This window comes from Corvus brachyrhynchos, unplaced genomic scaffold (assembly GCF_000691975.1).
Source record: "Corvus brachyrhynchos isolate BGI_N302 unplaced genomic scaffold, ASM69197v1 scaffold262, whole genome shotgun sequence".
NCBI lineage: Eukaryota > Metazoa > Chordata > Aves > Passeriformes > Corvidae > Corvus > Corvus brachyrhynchos.
In genome coordinates this window covers 1,816,745-1,834,637 of record NW_008236626.1, presented here as the reverse complement: position 1 = coordinate 1,834,637, position 17,893 = coordinate 1,816,745, and the positions used below count along the sequence as shown (strand labels likewise).

Sequence of the window (17,893 nt, the reverse complement as noted above, 5' to 3'; positions counted from 1 at the left end):
TAAGCTATTTTTTTACTCAAGAAATAATTCCCATGTCATATACATTACAGATTTAATTATTCACTATGCAATATTAAAGTCCAGATTTCCAAGTTCTTCCCGAATCACGTGGATTTGCAGTTGGGACTTCCCATTTCATTCCACACTAACAACTGTTCTCCAGGTCTGAAGGCTGAAGACCAAGAGGGACCTTACAAAATAGCAGGGTCGGAAATCTTTTTCTTAGGGAGAATTGAGACAATACTGAACTTTTCTGTTATTACAAATGGAGGTTTTGGGGCATGGCAGTACACAGCAAACCAGTCCCTCTTTTGCAGATTTTGAAAGATCTGTCAGCACAGTAAGAGTCCCAAATTTCAGGGGTTTGGTGTACATAGGCTTCTATGCCCACACATTATTTTTTATCATTTATAAAAAGTCATTCTCATTTTCTCCAGTGTTCTAGTTATTGCTCCTAAATTAGCAGAGCATCAGGTACAAGGAATCTTCTCAAAACAATCCAATTTCCATATTAAGCTGCCAGTTTCCCTTCCTTTTGATTTACTAGGTTGTTTTTTTCAAATCCAAACTATGCAAGATAAACACCGGTTATCACTATAACCGTAAGGATGCTGTTATGGTTCTGCTTGTAGGTGTGTATCTATTTATTTCACAAATCATTACCCCCGACATGAATAAAAGGAGAGAAAAGCTCAGTTTCTGAAAATCCCACTGTTCCAGCCCCATGACACCCAGCACAGGTGCATTAGGCAGAAAGGAACCATTGTACAGGAGCGACGTGTGAGGCAATACCTTGGTGGGGCGAGGCAGGGATCCAAGGAGAGAGGAATGACAAATAGCATCCTACATGGATGGAAAAGGTCACTGCAATAAAAGCAACCTGGGGAACTGGGAGCAAGTGCAGTGTTGCTACAGACTGGAAGAAAACACAAAATCCAAACAAATGGAACAGAGCAAGAGACAAAACTTCCTTCACGTGTGAATGTCAGACTGAGCTGTGGAATCATTTTGGGAGCTGACAAAATGGAAAAAGATTCCCTCTATGCCTTGATGTGAAACCATCTGAAAATTAAGCATTTACTCAGGCCAGTAATTAACTTCTACAAACATTCAAAGTCCTTGACTTCTCTGTGTAACAATCTGTCAGAAACATAAATTATGCATATTTGCAATGTAATAGAAAAGGCAATGTTGTTTGGTTGATTTGCTTCCATGAGAAAAAAACAACCCCTCATCTATAGTTTTAGTCCATAATAACTTCAAACATTGTGGGAATTACAAACTCCACAGGAACTGGTGATTTCAAGACTTGCACTGGAGTTCCTGACTCCTTGGAGTCTTGCAGTGTCAGCTGTGCACGGGCCACACCAGGGCAGACATGGTGCAAGCAAAGAGCATCACCACAGAGAGCCCCATGAAACACCACGCTCAGCTCTGAGTGCAGCCCGTCTGAACATCTGCTTGTTCTCCCAAGAGAAAACTGAGTAACCCTGCACCAAAATAAAGCAGTTGTTTAGTGGAGGAACCCCAGATCTTTATTACATTCCCACTGCAGCAGTGTCTGCACAAGGTAGCTAAAGTTGAGGCTGTAAGAAAATCGTGGTCTGCAAAAGCATTCACCTGCAGAAGATGCAGTGAGGCAGGCACATCCTTACAGGAAGGCTTAGGGCATTTGAAGAGCTGGGTTAGGAAGTAACAGGAAAGGATATTTTGCTTGGCTGAGCTCTGTTTTCAGCAGAGGTTTCATCAATAAAGCTCTATGTGCAAACCCTTTTAGGGCACATGCTACCAGAGGGCAACAGGGCTGTGGCAGGGAAACACAAAGGGAAAAATATTCTGAGTAAAATGACAGAGTACAGATTTCTTTCTGTTTATGCTGAAGGGATGTTGCAGACATGCATGGGAGAACTGCCAGGCAAAGAGTCAGGCATTAATAGGGGGAAAAAAAAAAATAACACTGAGAATGATTAGTAACCACTGATCAGTTTCTCCAGTGATGTGCTGAAGTTTCCCATCTCCTGTACTTTTTAAAATAAGACTGAATACCTTCTGAAGGAAAAAGAAGTCCTAATTTCTATTGATTTCATCATACTGTATATGAAGACAAACTCTGTTTCTAGAGATGCTAATGTGATAAATAGGTGAAATATATTTACAGTTTGCCTGATAAGATGCTAATATTTATAATCATATTAGAAACAGGTATCAAAACTGTAAATCTATTAATGTAATTTTATAACTAGGAGTAATAATTAAGCACTAGATAAATGCACAGTTTATCATTTAAATAAACCAGAAGTGTATGGCATATCAAAATCAGAAAATCCATAAGACAAGATATTGACTCAGATGAAAAGTGCCTCCTTGCCTTCAAGTGTTTGTAACGGCACTGATTTGGATTTATAGGGAGAAAGAGGGAAGTTATTAAACTGTTGGCTATTACAAATCCAACCAACCAAGCCGCCCACAGAACCTTCTGTGTACTAATATTGCAAAATATTTTGAAACAATGATATCCTAAATTTGAGGTTCTCTACTTTGTAGCCCACGAAGCGCAAGCTTGCATATGTTCAACTCTTCACTTTCAATCAGCTACCAAATTGTGTTGGTAGCAGCTAAAAACATGACCTGCTTTCTAAATGTTGCCTTTCCACATAAACAGCAGCACTACCCACTATGGAAATTGTCAGGACTGTGCCACGGCCAATGAACAGGAGATGCAGTTCAGAAGATAAAAAACTCTGTATCAAAAGAAAAAATTATTAGAAAGCCTGAAAAATTCTTCCCATACAGCATGACTTACAGCAGAGAGAGTTAGCAAGAACAGTTTTAGCCTTTTCTACGCACAAAGGAAAAACACACAAGCAGCATCTGGACTCAGCATATGAAAGAAGGAGAAGAAAAAAAAAAGGATATTTTCTGCTTATAATTGTAGTATCCTCAGTGCCTTTCAGTTTTTGAGCAAGGTACCAAGTCTAAGCACTGATCTTCTTGGTGCAATGACAGAGCAGCAATATTGAGGCTTTACGTTTCAAAAGCTTCAAAAGCTTTCCAAAATTTCACAGTTATTGGTGATTTTTAAGTAGCTGCCATGAGACAGAATACGCACTGGAAATGAGAAAAGGCCTGACTGGCCACAGTCACCGGGTTGTGTCCCAGCCATCAGGGAAGCTGTCAGAAAGCAGAGCAATACACAGAGAAATGAAAACTTGGAAATTCAGTGCTGCAGCTGCTTTGCTGGGGGGCTTTTATTGCTACAGGGGTTCCCAGTTCAACACATTTACAAACCTTAAACAATGAAAAGCAGCTAATAAAAAACCCTCTCCATTTCTCAAAACCATGGTGAGCTTAAGAAAAATATGTAAACAACGGAATTCAAGTCTGTTCTCAATTCTATAGCTTTTTGTAATTCATTATCATTTTTATTACCATAGAACCTTCTGTTTGAGATTTGATTGCTGTTATTATGAATTCATACATTAATAAATAGAATGTTTCTGCAATATCTTAGTATCTAGAATCATGTCTTCTGGCTGAAATTCAGACATCTGCAGGCATCATCAACACAGGGTACAGAGATTAGCAGCAGCAATAATATCAGTAATAGTTGCAGCAACATGGAGCCGATACTTTAGAAAAAGCACACTCTTCGGTTTCAATGGGAAAACATTGTTCATGCTGTTCCCTCCATTTCTAATTCCAGTTCTAAGCTCTAAAATTAGACTCAATGCTCAAGAGATGCAACAGAATGAGAATGAAACCGGACATTAAGGATTTAGGGAATTTAAGTGTTAGAAACAGTGTTAGAAAGGAGAAAAATTATTTATTTAAAGGCCTTGCTGCTACATCCACACACTGTTTAAACAATATGTGTACAAAGACACTCTTGCTTACAACCTCAAAGCTAGGCCAGGCTCCAGAGCAGAAACGAATACATTACTTACTTTGAATTTGGAAACAGAAATGAAAATGATCAATCTACCAGCCTTTTTTTGCATTGCTGTAAAATGTCATCAGAAGAAAGTTCCTTATGGCATTTCCTTGGGAATATACTGAATAAGAAGTACCCTTTCTCAGGAGAATTATATACACAGCTGTAATGGAGCGCTGCTTTTTGGAGACAGTTATAGGAACTACAGGAAGTAATTTAGAAAACACAAACCTGGAACCTAAACTGATTTTAACTGTTGCTGCTCTAAGCATAACTTGACAAATTCTACAATGTGATATTCTGAAAGAGGTTCCAAAAGATGCTGCTGAACGCTTAATCATATACAGCAGTTAGGACAGGAAGATGGTGGAGGAGGCCAACATTTTCTTTCTGATTAACTGTTCCTCCGTACCTGATCTCAGAAGTGATGAACAGATGTCAAATGAAACAAAACCAAAAGTAAACAAACACAAGAACAACCAACAAGCACCAGGGAAAACAACACACTTTCTCCTGGCCCCAGCTGCAATATTGACAAGGAGAGGAAGATTCCAATTCCTTGTCTCTCTTGTTGCCGTGTTTCCTTCATTACCTACTGAGCTACCCAAACTCTTTTATTCAGTCTTTTATGCAAACCAAAGTCAATCCTTCATGAGGATTAAAAAAAAAAGCTATGGATTCTAGATTTTTCTGGCCACTACTGTATTTTCTATCCTGTATGTTGATAGGTACAGAAAATTGAGGTCTTAGTTCAGTAGGGGGTGATGCTTAATCACCTGAAGGCATGTAATTATTTTTCTATTGGATTCATTTATTTCTTAAAGATGACTATACTTCTATATATTGGTTTGCATTATAGAGTAGAAACTGGAAATAATTCTTTACTTGATGCCAGATTGTAAGAGGGCTATAAAACAAACACTTCCAAGCACTCCCAGCAGAGGATCTAAAATAAGTCTCCCAGCTACAGTGCATTAGTTCAAGTTCTGGCTTCTTTCAGAAAAGATTTTTACAAACTGGATTAAACTGCATGTAGGTGGTGGTAATTACACATTAATAATAATGAAATTCTATAGACAGGTAGTATCTGCTGAATGCAGGAGATGCATCTAGATAATTATACTGAATGTAAAATGAAAACTGATATTTTACACAAGATTTCCACCCAATAGGGTCATAAGCAAAAGGAGTCTTATTCTTTATTTCAACTCTAACTAACAGACAGCATTAAAGAACAGCACTTATTTCCTTCAAGCCAACCTGTTTCTCTTTTCTTCTCTCCTTGCTGCCAGAAACTGCTTGAGAAAAAAATCGAAGCAAATCTTGTCTTCTAAGCAGCGTCCAAACTACTCCATGGGCAGATATTGTTACATTGAGGCAAATGATTTGTATCATTTTTGTGAGCCAAAAAGACACAAAGACCGAAAAAATAGGCACCATCTCCCTTCCAGTCAAACTTCCAGCAAGTTCTTGGGAATCATGACAATATCTAAACCACAGTTTAGAATTTCCCCCAAATCAAAATACTCCAGCGATCATTCTGCTTTTACATTCTCACTGTTAGAATGGCAGAAGCTGATGCATGTGTCCAATTATGGATCCATTATATGAAAACCTAATATGGGAGTAGGTATATCCTATGGCTTTTACTCAGTTGAAAAATGAACAAACAGTTTTTGTGTTGTGAGTTCAAAATTTGGTTTAATAGCAGTAAATCCTCTACAGTAAAGGCAAAGGTGCAGATAACAGAACCCTTCTCTTTTTTCCATGTAAGGTTGAAAAACAGCCTGTTTTATTGTATTTTGACTGAAGACATTAAGATGGCATTTCAACAAGCTGAGTCACCTTCCTTACATTACCAGAAAAAAATATATGAAACACATACAAGAAGAAGAAATAAACCTATTCCTACTGCTGTAAGAAACCATCTCAGAAAATGGTATGACAGGAACTGACCTTCTTTCAAAAGAAAAAAAAAAAAATCCACTAACTTTTCTTAGGTAAAAGGTCTCATTTCCTTCTACAATGTTTGTGTTTTTCAAAATACTATCAGCAGGTGCACCAGATTTCAAAAACCTCTTGTCCTTCATCACATATAATTGTGCTGCATATTATATTAAGAAATACAAGCAGAGGAATGTAAGTGATGGGAGTTCAATTAAAACCAGCATAATATCTCGTTGCATAGAAAATGATTCTGCAACTGAAACAGGTTCTAATGAGAGAAAAAAGGAATACATTTTCACATATTTTTAATTACACAGAACTTTCTCGAACATGATTTTTAATAATATATTCCATTAGGTTAACATCATATTTAAAGAAAGTGCATTTTCTGATTTCATTTCAAGTCTGATTTTGAGCAATTATTGTGTCATTGTTCTGCAGTAGAAAGGTTGAATTCATTTACTGTGTGGTTATGCTAGTTATGATTGATGTCGCTTCTCCAAATGATAAACCAATCACCCCAATGATGTAATGTCATTTTAAGAGTGCTATAATCACATTTCTCTCAAACTGGGAGTTCTGATGAGTTCTAACAAAGATTTATTGTAGATTAAAGGCCTTCATAATATCAACAATAGATTGCTCATTTGATAGAATATTTGATTAGGTAATTTTTTTAAGCAAATGATTTCTTTCATATATATTAAGAATGGCTCTTGTGAAGGGCACAGGGCAACACACGTGGATGAGTGTCATCTCATATCCAAAAAGGATAAAGCTGTTGAGGAGCCATCCTGTAATTACAGAGCTTGGAGCAAGAGAAGTATCCAATCAGACAAACAAGAGGACACTTCTATTGTGTAATTAGTAGAAGACATTGGTAAATATTAAAAAAAAAAAAAAAAAAAATTAAAAAAGAAAAATAAAAAAATACGACCAGAGCCTGATCAACCTTTTCTTGTCATGTAGATGGTAAAAGCTACTCTGCAAATCTTTCAGGGATAGGGCTAAGCCATAAAAAGTAGTAACCTTCTCCAATTTCATGTATAAGTCATTATCTGTGGTATTTTCTTATAAACTCTCTAAAGAAACATTGTGAGAACTAAACAAAAGAAATGACACCATTAGGAAAGGGTCATTATTTTCCAGAGGATGCATTAAGTCCAGAAGAACTCATGCTACAGAACCCTCCGTGGTGATCAAGCAATTATGCACGTGTCTGTGGTAAAAAAATACTAAAAAAGGACACCTGCACCTTATACCCTGAAAATTTAAAATCATTATATATTATGTGACTGTTTAATAAAGAAGTAAATGGGATATGGGGGGAGAAAAGTGTTAAAATGGAGAATGGACAAAGCAAAGCCTATCAGAGGATGCCAAAAAGGTTCCTTTGGTCAGCCTTCAGTAACAATTGTTAAACATGAAGCTTTTAAGGATAGAAAGAAACAATGATTATGATTTAAAATGAAACATAAAGAGCTCTTCCATCAAATTTTCTGATGTTCTTTTATTGCTACTTCCTTCATTTGGCTTCCTAAGAAAAGCCATGCTGGTTCCCTCAGTCCCAGCAGTGGCTGTAATTACCAAGTACTCAAGCATCCTCCAAGTCTCTTTTTTTAGTTCACATTCCCTGACCTTAATTTTCTTCTACTTATTTCATCCCTCTCCCATTTACTTTTCCCATTCCCTTTTAAAATCTCATCAACTGCTTGATCCACCACACCCTTTAGACAATGTTCTCTCTTGTTCTTTATTCTGTTCTTGAGCCATGAACATTCCCTGTTCCTGAGATGAGGCAAGCATTCCCCAGCTCCTCCTGCACATAGGTAATGATCCACCACCAATCCAGGAAGCAGAGCTGCTTTTTCCATGAATATCCCTTTGCATTTCTCTGCCCTAAGGCCCCCTTGTCATTTTATTTCTCTGTTACTTGGACTCACAGGTGCTTTTGTGGTTCTCCACAAGCTGATCTCATTCTTAGCACCCTGCCATCACCTCTTTCCTATGCCACCATCTTCTCTGAGTATTTTAATGTCCTGTGAAAATTCATTGGGGAGCTCCAACTTGTGCTCACTGTCTTTCAAATAACTAACTGCTCACCATGCAGGAACCTTCCCTCTTACTCTTTGTTAGGTGAAATGCTTCCTTGAAAGCATTTAGTGACAGATTTTGCTGAAACCCTTTTGACAACACAAAGACCCTTCAATCAGCTGGATCACCCTTATCCAGAAATGGCTGAGCCCTGCAAAGGACCCTTGAAGCTACACTGACTCAAAGATAAATCACACCCACTCACTTCCTGACCCTCTCCCCATTTCCATGGTTTCTACAGAGTTGCCCATTACAGATTGTGAGGTCTGCAGCTCCCAGATCACTCTCTGAATCTCTTAAAACCCCCTCAAAAGTGGCATCATTTTTTCCATAATAATAAACTCGAGGAGCAAGGAAGCACACTCAATCTCTGAATTATTATTTCTTTGTGCAATTATATTTTAGCATACCTGAACAGGGTTAAAGGATAATTCAGGATGGAAGGAACCCCAGGAGGTGCCTAGTCCAGTGTCCTGCCAAGCAAAGGCACCTCTGAGGTCAGAACAAGTAGCTCAGGATTTCAGCCTAAGTGTTCTTGGAAAGCTCCAAGGACAGAGACTGGACAGGCTCCCAGGGCCACCTGTTCTAACCCAATGCTTAGGGAAGAATTTATACCAAATATCCACTCTGAATGTTCTGTTTCAGCTTCTGCTCCCTGTCTCACCCTCCCAGCACACACCCCCAGCCCCTGTTAAAGGGGGGGTGTTCAGGTGTGCTGTGTGCACCCCAGCAGTCCCACACCACACAGAACCTCCAGTGTTGCTCAGAGCTGCCTTGTTACAGCAAAGAGACCCCTCAGGCCGACCAAAAACTGCACAGAAGCTCTAAACCTATCATGTTTAGTTAAATAACACCCAACATATATCTATGATAAAAAATAAAAAAAGGGAGCTAGAACAGCTTCTTTTGATTTCCCTGTATTTCTAAAAAGGGATTGCATCTTCATTCTTCAGTTTTTGGCTGTCAAAATGAAAAGTCATCACCTACTAATAAAAATTAAAATAAAAAAAAAAGAGAAGAGAAAAAAAGAAGAAAGCAAGCCCTAGGCACTACAGATTCCATGACTGATAGAGCTGCAAGTGTTTTAAAATAGTGGCCTGAAAGACAAGGATTAACTTGCTGAAAAATAGCAGATCTTAGTTAAATGCGACATTACAAGTATAGAAGCAGACAGATTTGGAAACAAGAACAGACACAGACTGGCAGAAGCAACGTGCATTTTTAGATACAAAACCTCATCACCAAATGATATACTAGATTAGCTCATGCAGAACGAAGAACCATCGTGTGTACATTTCTCTCCTACCAGATGCAACGAGGAGCAGGAAACCTACTTTGAAAAATAAATCCCACTGATGACAAGAATTCAATAGTATTTTTTATGCTGCTTCTACCATACTTCAGACTAAAAAATCTCTCTATAGTAAAATGAAGGAACACCATATATGATGGATTGTGTTTCCAGGAATTTTCCATTAAATGAACCAGTGAGACTTTCTTTGCCCCATTTCCATAGATGCTCTCAGTTTTGTGCTGATGCAAGAACACATTTGCACATTAAAAAAGAATGCATAAAATTGGCACAAACATGTCACAAACAAACTCCATATGTTTGTAATTTTCTTACCACTGCTGGAAGCCTGCTGTGGCCCTGAACACGCTCTCAGCAGATATGAATTGGGAGAGAACTCCTCATCAGGATTGGTGTCCATGATTTGATGGGACGTGTTGCTGTCTAGCAATGGCATCTGGCAGCTAACTGGTGGAGGATTATGAGAACTGGGCAGCTGAGCAGATGGGAGAAGGCTAGACGAGGATGTAGGTGGAATGGGACGACCTGGGAAAGAGGACACAGGGATCAAAGATCAGCAATGAATGTAATGAAAAACCCCACCAGCCAAGTAATTGCACTGTAACTGCCCATGGTTACACTCGATTACTGCTGTGCACAGCCCCTCAATCTCTGCCCTGGTACCAACCTGTCCCTTTGTATCACATTTCCTGAAATTACATCACATCTGTAAATCTCTTAAAATAGTAGTAATGGGCTGATTGATATTTTATTTTTTTTTAACCAGGAAAATTTCTCCAGCACAGGAATCTCTGAGGCATTAAACAACCATATCAGGGCTTTCTCCAAGCTAAGGTTCTTCCTGTGATGCTGCGGATCTTCCCAGAGCCCACTGAGAGATGTGACAGGAGGCACAGGGGACAGCAGGACTGAAAGGCAATTATTCCGCTTTAGAGATGGGCTAAAGCTGGAATCTGGGCTGGCTCTCTCAGCACTGCTGTCCTTCCTCACCCATTGCCTTCTGCACCAGAGCTGCAGGAGCAGAATTTCCTGCCCAGCCAGGTTAGTTCCAGCCCTGAAGCCCAAACCCTAACGGGTACAATACCTCAGCGCACAGCAACAACATGGTCTTGGTCACCTAAAGCAATGGCATCAAGTCAACAACAACATTCATACTCATGTATCCTATTCTTTTGTCAAGTCCCAGAGCCTCACACCAACCCATTCCATCAAACGCACAGAGACGAAGACAGGTTTTTTTTTTTTGTTTGTTTTGCATTTCAAGTTTATCTAGTGCATTGAAGAAATTCTTCATGAATAATTTAAATGTAAGAAAATATGACCTTTGTGATACTGCCAAAGTCTGTAAGGCAGAGATCTGCTACAAATGTTAAAACACAGCAAAACTACATCAAATGGTGTATCCTTATTGCCACCATTCTTAAAGAAAGAGTAGCAGAGAAAATAGACACTGATTTGCTCACTAGTTACATCTTCATTTTTGAATCAAGGACCTCACACTTTATATGAATTATCCTTGGGTTTGTACCATTAGGTAAACTTATGTAATCACACAAGAAACTCCAAATAAGAGCGGAAAAAAAGGCAAGAAAATGAAAAGTTCCAGCTCCCACATATAAATTATATTTGGGATGCAGCAATCAACCAAGGGCACATGTAGATACTGAAAACCACCAACTTTGCACTGCCTGGTACCAGCAAATAGCATGAAGTACTTCCTTCCCTTCAAAAACTTTTGAAATAAAATAAATACCAGAACATAGGCAAGTGACTTCCATCATTATTTTTTACTGTATTTTTAGCACTGGATAAATTGATAAGACTGAATGACCAAGTTATTGTAAGACAAAAATCAATTTAAGCTACTCCATAGTAACTCCCATCTACAATCTTTTATGCTACAGAAAATTAAATATGCATTGAATACTTTCATTGTGGACTTGCATTTGAGAGGAAATAATTTTAATATTGATGATAGGAATAATTACTGTTATTATTCATGCTTATGCTATTCTTATGAAATACTACCATGAATATCCTAAACATTCAAGGGAAGTTTGAGCAAGACCAGCTTCTAATTATCTCTTTGCAATGTGTTGCAAAGAAGCAGAGAGGCTGAGGTTTGACACACCTCTGACAGGAACGTGACACTCATGCCCACTGTGTGCATTTAATTTTCACATATGCTGGCTCTGCTTCAACACTGTGTAGTTGAAAGCAGCAGCTTTATAAATTCTAAATCTGCATTTACTGCATGTATCATATGGAAATATATTACTTTAACATAAAACTGTTAGATGTGTGAGGGTATGAGATGAAGGAAAAGATTTTTTCCTTTTGTGGAAACTGCATATGGTATTTTAGAGCAATTTAGGAATATTTTTGTAGAATACATTGAAAAATGATAAAACCCCCAAACCTTAAGAATTCCTTTGTCAGGAATGCTAATGACATTGTTACCATCATGAAATAATACAGCCCAAATCCCTAAAGAAAAGGCAAAATGTCTAATTACTGCAACTCTGTTTGTAGTTTAGAGGAAACAGAAGGTATGAAGCTGTTAAATGTTGCATCATTTTGGTGGGAAGTTGGCTCCTGAGGAAGATCTGTCCACAGTCACATACTAATGGGAAAACAGAGATGTCTGTGAGTCACAGAACCTATTGCAAATCCATCCTCTGGTTAGATTGCCTAATAAACAGCCAAATTTAATTAAAAATTTTCTTGTGGTTGGGACATTCTTGATCTTTCTATCAAGTTGATTTTTTTACATCTACTAAACCTTAAACTTTCCACTACAGCCTTTCCCTCTGAGGTTCTCTAAAAAGCATGTTCTCTTTCTCCACTCCCAGCCCCTGAAACACACAGCATCTCTTAAGACACCCAGTCTTTTGTAAAATATGGTGGGAAATGAATTGAAAAATTACTTAACAGGAACAGAAAGACACCAGTAAGCTTTTTTGCCTTAAGAAATTAATCTAAGGGGTAACTATCTGCAGCACCACAGTTAAGAGAATGGCTTGTGAAAGTACCAAAGAGAAGTGTGGGAATGCAGTTAGGCTATAAAGAGCATCACAAATGTAATTTATTTTTTACTATACACTCTTAAGTGAGAAATAAGGGCTTTGATTCATACTTATATAAATATCTTGGTCAAATACGTTAAATGTAACATTTAAAAGAACAAACTAAGCTTTGCAGGTTCTACAAACCCGAGCTCCTTGTCAGACCCATTCATGTGCCTACGGATATCTCAACAGTCATATTTTTAAACTTCCCAGCTCTTTAAAAGATTCTAAATTTCCATTGCTTCACAATGGGATTTGCAATACCCTACAGTCTATAAAACTACTGTGGCTTATGATAACATCAGTATTCTATTACACTGCTGTTTTCAAAAGTTAAATCATAATAGAAGTTCCTACAATTTGTGTCTGGTCTTCATACAGTAATATATTAAAGCTTCTGTGAGTAAGTTTTTTATCTAGTTGTGCATTGACAGAACCCTATGTAATGGATACTTACAGTGACAGCAATAATGTAATTGTGTGACATAGTCAAAGAAACATAAACCAGATACAAATGCTAGAAAGGGAACCAGACTTAAAGCTGATACGTTATATTTTCAATGGGGGATTGTATCAGTTCTTTTTGCAGTATCTGTTCATATGCATGCTCATACTGCATATACTCATGCATGACAAAGACTTGTACAGATACTGAATAGAGCAGTTATAAGGCATTCTTCAAAAAGAGCAAGCAGCCAAGAAGAAAAAAACAAATTTCCTCTCCTCCCACCCCTTTCTCCTGCCATTTATCTTATCTTCCTTTTTAGAGTGAAGGAAGAAACTTGGTAACTCTTAATTCAGATTTGGGCTTGCTTTGGGCTTTCACACCACACAGCACCTCAGTCTGCAAGGGCCTTCTTTACCCTCTTATCCCTTATATTCCTTTTTCCTTTTAAATCAGAGTCTCATGTTTCTTCACCAGCTCAGGAGCTTTTATGAAACCACTCCTCAATTACAGCTACACTTTAAGTCCTTAAGGCGTAAAATCTGCTGTAGAACCTACATTTAGAAATCAGGCCATGCTCACAGCTGGTAATGTCTCAAGCCCGGACAGGAAGGGGAGTTCTGTTCATCTCAATCACAGTAACACATTGGGAAAAGAGAGACTTCAGTTGCTATTTAGCCTGAAAGACCACACCATCACCAGAAGGAAAAAAAAATACAAAAGATAAAAGACTGCCTGCAATCACTCCCAGCATGAATATACATAAACAAGAGACACAATCAAAGAAGATGTGCAAGCTGCTCATCAGTTACTGAAGGATATTTGAGATACGTTTTCCATACTCCCTCTGTTATTCTTTCTCCTTTAAAGGACCTATAGAGTTTTGTGGATAAATAAAGCCCACGTGTATGTAAAACCCTGATCTCTATATTGCACCCAGGTGCATGACAGGAAACAGGGAACCAATAAACCCCCCCTGGAATTTAACAATTTTGAGCAGTAAGCATGTAGATACGCATTCCAAATGTGCGGGCATCTATTTATATACTTTTGTGTATACTGAAGTATATTACCCACACACCTCTAGACAGACATGCATAATATCCAAAAACATACATTATTTTAGCAGGTCTAAAGATTAATCCAGACTCCTTAAATAGCTATTTTGCCATTAATTTGTTCAGGAGGGAAGATCACAACCTGTGTGTTGCCATCTCACACTCTTAAGTTACTCATTTCAGTAAGTCCTGTCATTAGAAGGTAGCTCATTCCCAGAGGTGGTAAATACTGATCTCAAAGCTCATTGTATCTGGAATGGAATTCTCAAGCTTTTCCCATCAGGAAAATCTCTCTTCTAAGGTTAGACATGTGTAGCAATATCTGTGTAGATTGTTCAACCTCACACATTTTCAGCATGAATTTCATATTCCTAAGCAGCATATCTTCATTGATAACTTATATTTATGACAGAAAATCTTCCTATATGTAGAGGCTTTTATAAGCAATATCAGCTTTCAAGATTTTAAACAGCTGATAGTCTTCACAATCAAGGGGTTATTATGTAACTGTTCTGCTCTTCTCTAAGGCTATCTGTTAGTCAAGCAGGCAATAAACATAAATGACCTGTGATAGTTACAGTTAGTCACATATATTGCTATCAGTAAAGCCCCTTCGTTCTACAGCTCTGGTCGTAAGGACCAGGACTCAGACAGAAAAGATCCACACAAGCCAGTGTCTCCCTGTGCAGTCCTTGGCAGGTCAGATTGCAGAAAGAAGGGAAACTTTAAGAGAACTGTGTTTTTAAAAACCAGCTCTTCGGAAGATGTAGCAGCGTTCAAGTATTACTGCAGGAAGCTAAGGAAGTAAAGAGTGAAAGCAGAAGAGTTGTTTCTCCATAACTGATGGCATCAGAAACACTGTGTAAAATACTTAATTGGCAATTAAGATTTTGACATTTACTGATTGAAGCTGCTGATATTCATGTTACACCAATACAAAGCATACTTTGCACCCTGTGCAAAGTAATCCCATAAAATTATGTTAGCGACTTACATGATGGACAGGATCATTAACCGCAGTTGCTGCATTGCTCATATATACCAAAATTATACCCAGAAGGCTATCTAGCAACGGAATTGGGTGGATATTAACTGGAGGTGATAAAAGAGAAGGACCAGATATTGGCCTCCTTTGCTCCCTTCAGTCAGGAAAGCTGGACAGAACCAGTACAAGGACCACAGGCAGGACCCTGTAACAGCTCACAGCTCTCCTCCACTTAACACATTCGCACTAGGTTTTCAAGTCAGCCTAAACTGAAGCACCTGCACTGTCAGCATTGCTGAGTTCACTTTAAAGAGCGAGAAAAGTTGCTAAATATGTCAGGAAACAGCTAGATAACGTAAGATGCACGTTTTTGCAGTGCAAAGCACTATAAATTGAGCAGACAGTTGATGAAGGTGAAGCTTTCCTGAGCTACAGCACATTCAGCAGACTCTCCCTTCGCTCCCCAGAAAAACTGCCTTCTGCAAAAGAAAAAAAAAATCTCCTTCTAATATGTATGCATAGCACTGCTCACCACTGGCCTGGGCACTCTTAAGCAGTGTTGTATCTAATAAATTAAATATATATTGTCCTAACTGGCATGAGGAACATAAATATTTCATATTTGGTGAAATTACTGCAGTTAACTGACATGGGTGGGGAACAGCACGATGTATGATTTTTGTAGCTCAACTGGCATTCGTGCTTCCACGCACTGGGGGCCAGCGGAGTCCCAGCTCTGCTCAGGGGAGAAAGTTATTCCCCCTAGAGCCAAGCATCCTGTGCTGCCAGCTCCCAGGAGAGAGGGACACAGCACCCAGGAGTTACCCAGGAGCAAGCAGCAATGCTCAGCCAGCTGTGCAGAGCACTTGGTTAACTCGTGACTCTGCAGACCACACTTCAAGGGGGCAAGACAAAAGCCCCAAATGAAGTATGCAAGAAAAAGAGGGAAAGGAATCTAACAGTCTGTGATCGTTTTCTTCAGCACCAAGTTGTTTTCTCTTGCCTACACTGCTGCATTTTTTCTCTAAGGCAAACAGGATTCAAAAGAGCAAAAGATAAAGATATAAATCAGGATTTGGATGACAGAGAGTTATCACTGAAGAAAGGTACTTCCAGTCCTCCTGAAGCTCGTATCTCCAAAAGCAAACAGGCACAAAACCAGCCAAGCTAAGAAAAAGGTTTTCACACAGTCTATTTCACAAAAGTCAAAGGAGAAAACAAGGTCTTTTTAAAAGCCCAGACCTGTTTGCTGATGTGTTCAGGTATTTTTCTGCGTCAAAACGGATAGTAAGGGCCACTAAAGAAGCAGCTGATACCGCCATATCAAACCAGAGCAAGACAGAGAATGCCTCTGAAGCAATTAAAAGAGAATGGCAAAAGAGAGAGTTACACACACTAAGTCATCACCTATGATTTATACAACAGTGAGTCAGCAAAGGCAATTCAGTACCACAGGTCTGTTTTTCCCATTAAAAAAAAATAATAACTCCCTACAGCTTGCTTAGTTTTCTCAAAACTTGTTACAAAAAATTTTAAAATTATTTATTTTACAAAAACCAAAACAGAACAACAAACCATTAAAATATATTAATATGTTCCCTCTCCTCTGAAGTAAAACCATTTACTCAACAACCAGGAATACAGTCTGAGAACTGTAGATAATAGAAAAGGGAAAGATGAAGAACCACCAGCAAGTCCTGATCTCTGTTTTTTTATTACAGATCCATTCTACAAGCTCGTTTAAGCTTCGTTATCTTCCTTAAACCATTTGACCTCTGTATGTGATTAATATTTTCTGCAGTACTGCGCATGTGTAATCTTTGAATATGGAAATCACTGTACCAATGCAAGATATTATCATTGCAAAAACTCTGCAGGAGAGTGAGACTGACTTGGAAATCAATCACTTCTGACTTCCAGTGTTAAAGTTAAATTAATTTTTCTAAGCAATCCATCTACAAAATGTATCAGTTTTATGAAATTTGGGTATTAAAAATAAGGAGACAGTCATGACTTCAGAATTATCTAAACCAATTCAGTATGTAAAGGAATAATTTGCTGCTGTCAAAAGCTAATGTCACTTAATTCTTGTCTAGTTAAATCATCTGATGCCCCTTTCTTTTTTAGTTAAACAAAGATAAATAATAAAAGCAATTTACAGCTAGAAGATGTTAGGGTTCTGCAGCTGTTCAATGTCTTCTGGGCAGATTAGATTCTGTAATGAGAAGTTACAAGCCTCATTTTATAAAAGCTGTTGCTGTCTCGGGAAAAACATCAGTGAGTAAGATTAGAAAACCCTTTTCCTTCATGAACCTATTACACTAGCAAGCTGATTACTTGGCATATGTTTGATACTTTCATAGCTGGAAAACAGTAATTTGTTTCAATGATTTTTTCCCATCACTCATAAAGTCAAAATGTCTCCTCTAATATTACCCTACCTCTGATTCAGCCAGGAAAAACAGACAAATCCATGGGAGAAAAACTCACACCAACCACAATTACTTTAACTTTCCTAAAAAAAGATTCTACTGAACTAACTATAACCAGCGTTAAATTGTAACAACTTATCAACTGCCAGTTCCTTGTGGGACAGAAATAACGTTCTAAGATTAGGAATGTATTTAGAATAAACTTATTGGAAGATCCACAACCATATGTGAATGAATGAATTTTATGGTAACTTAATAATACGTGCAGCTTTTAAAAACTGAGAAGAAAGAAAAGTCCCTGTTTATCAATCTTACCAGCTAAACATTCATGTCAGGGAATCCCACTAACAAAGGGGTTGTAATTAGGCCCTGGGTAGGTAATTAGCAGGCACCCTGTGAAATCTACCCTCTCAGATCAATCTAGAAGTACTTGATTTGATCTTTATTCTGGGGACACCTGGAGTTCAGACTAAGCTGGGTTACAAACTTGTTTCTACCATCCAAACACCTTCTGTTTATCTTCACCTTATTTTAGTGAAATTCTAAGTACTGTTAAACAACCACTCACACCATCTCCACTGCATATCCCCCTGAATGTTGGCTTTATGTCTATTAGAAAAA

At 38.2% G+C, this 17,893-nt stretch overlaps 1 protein-coding gene across 1 annotated transcript in view; it reads right to left on the bottom strand.

Annotated features, from left to right (window-relative positions):
- Positions 1-17,893, bottom strand: part of TENM2 (teneurin transmembrane protein 2) — a 618,654-nt gene that overhangs the window by 212,197 nt on the left and 388,564 nt on the right. The window contains 1 exon segment of the mRNA XM_017726535.1: positions 9,600-9,809. Within this exon segment, the coding sequence (XP_017582024.1) occupies positions 9,600-9,809 (210 nt within the window).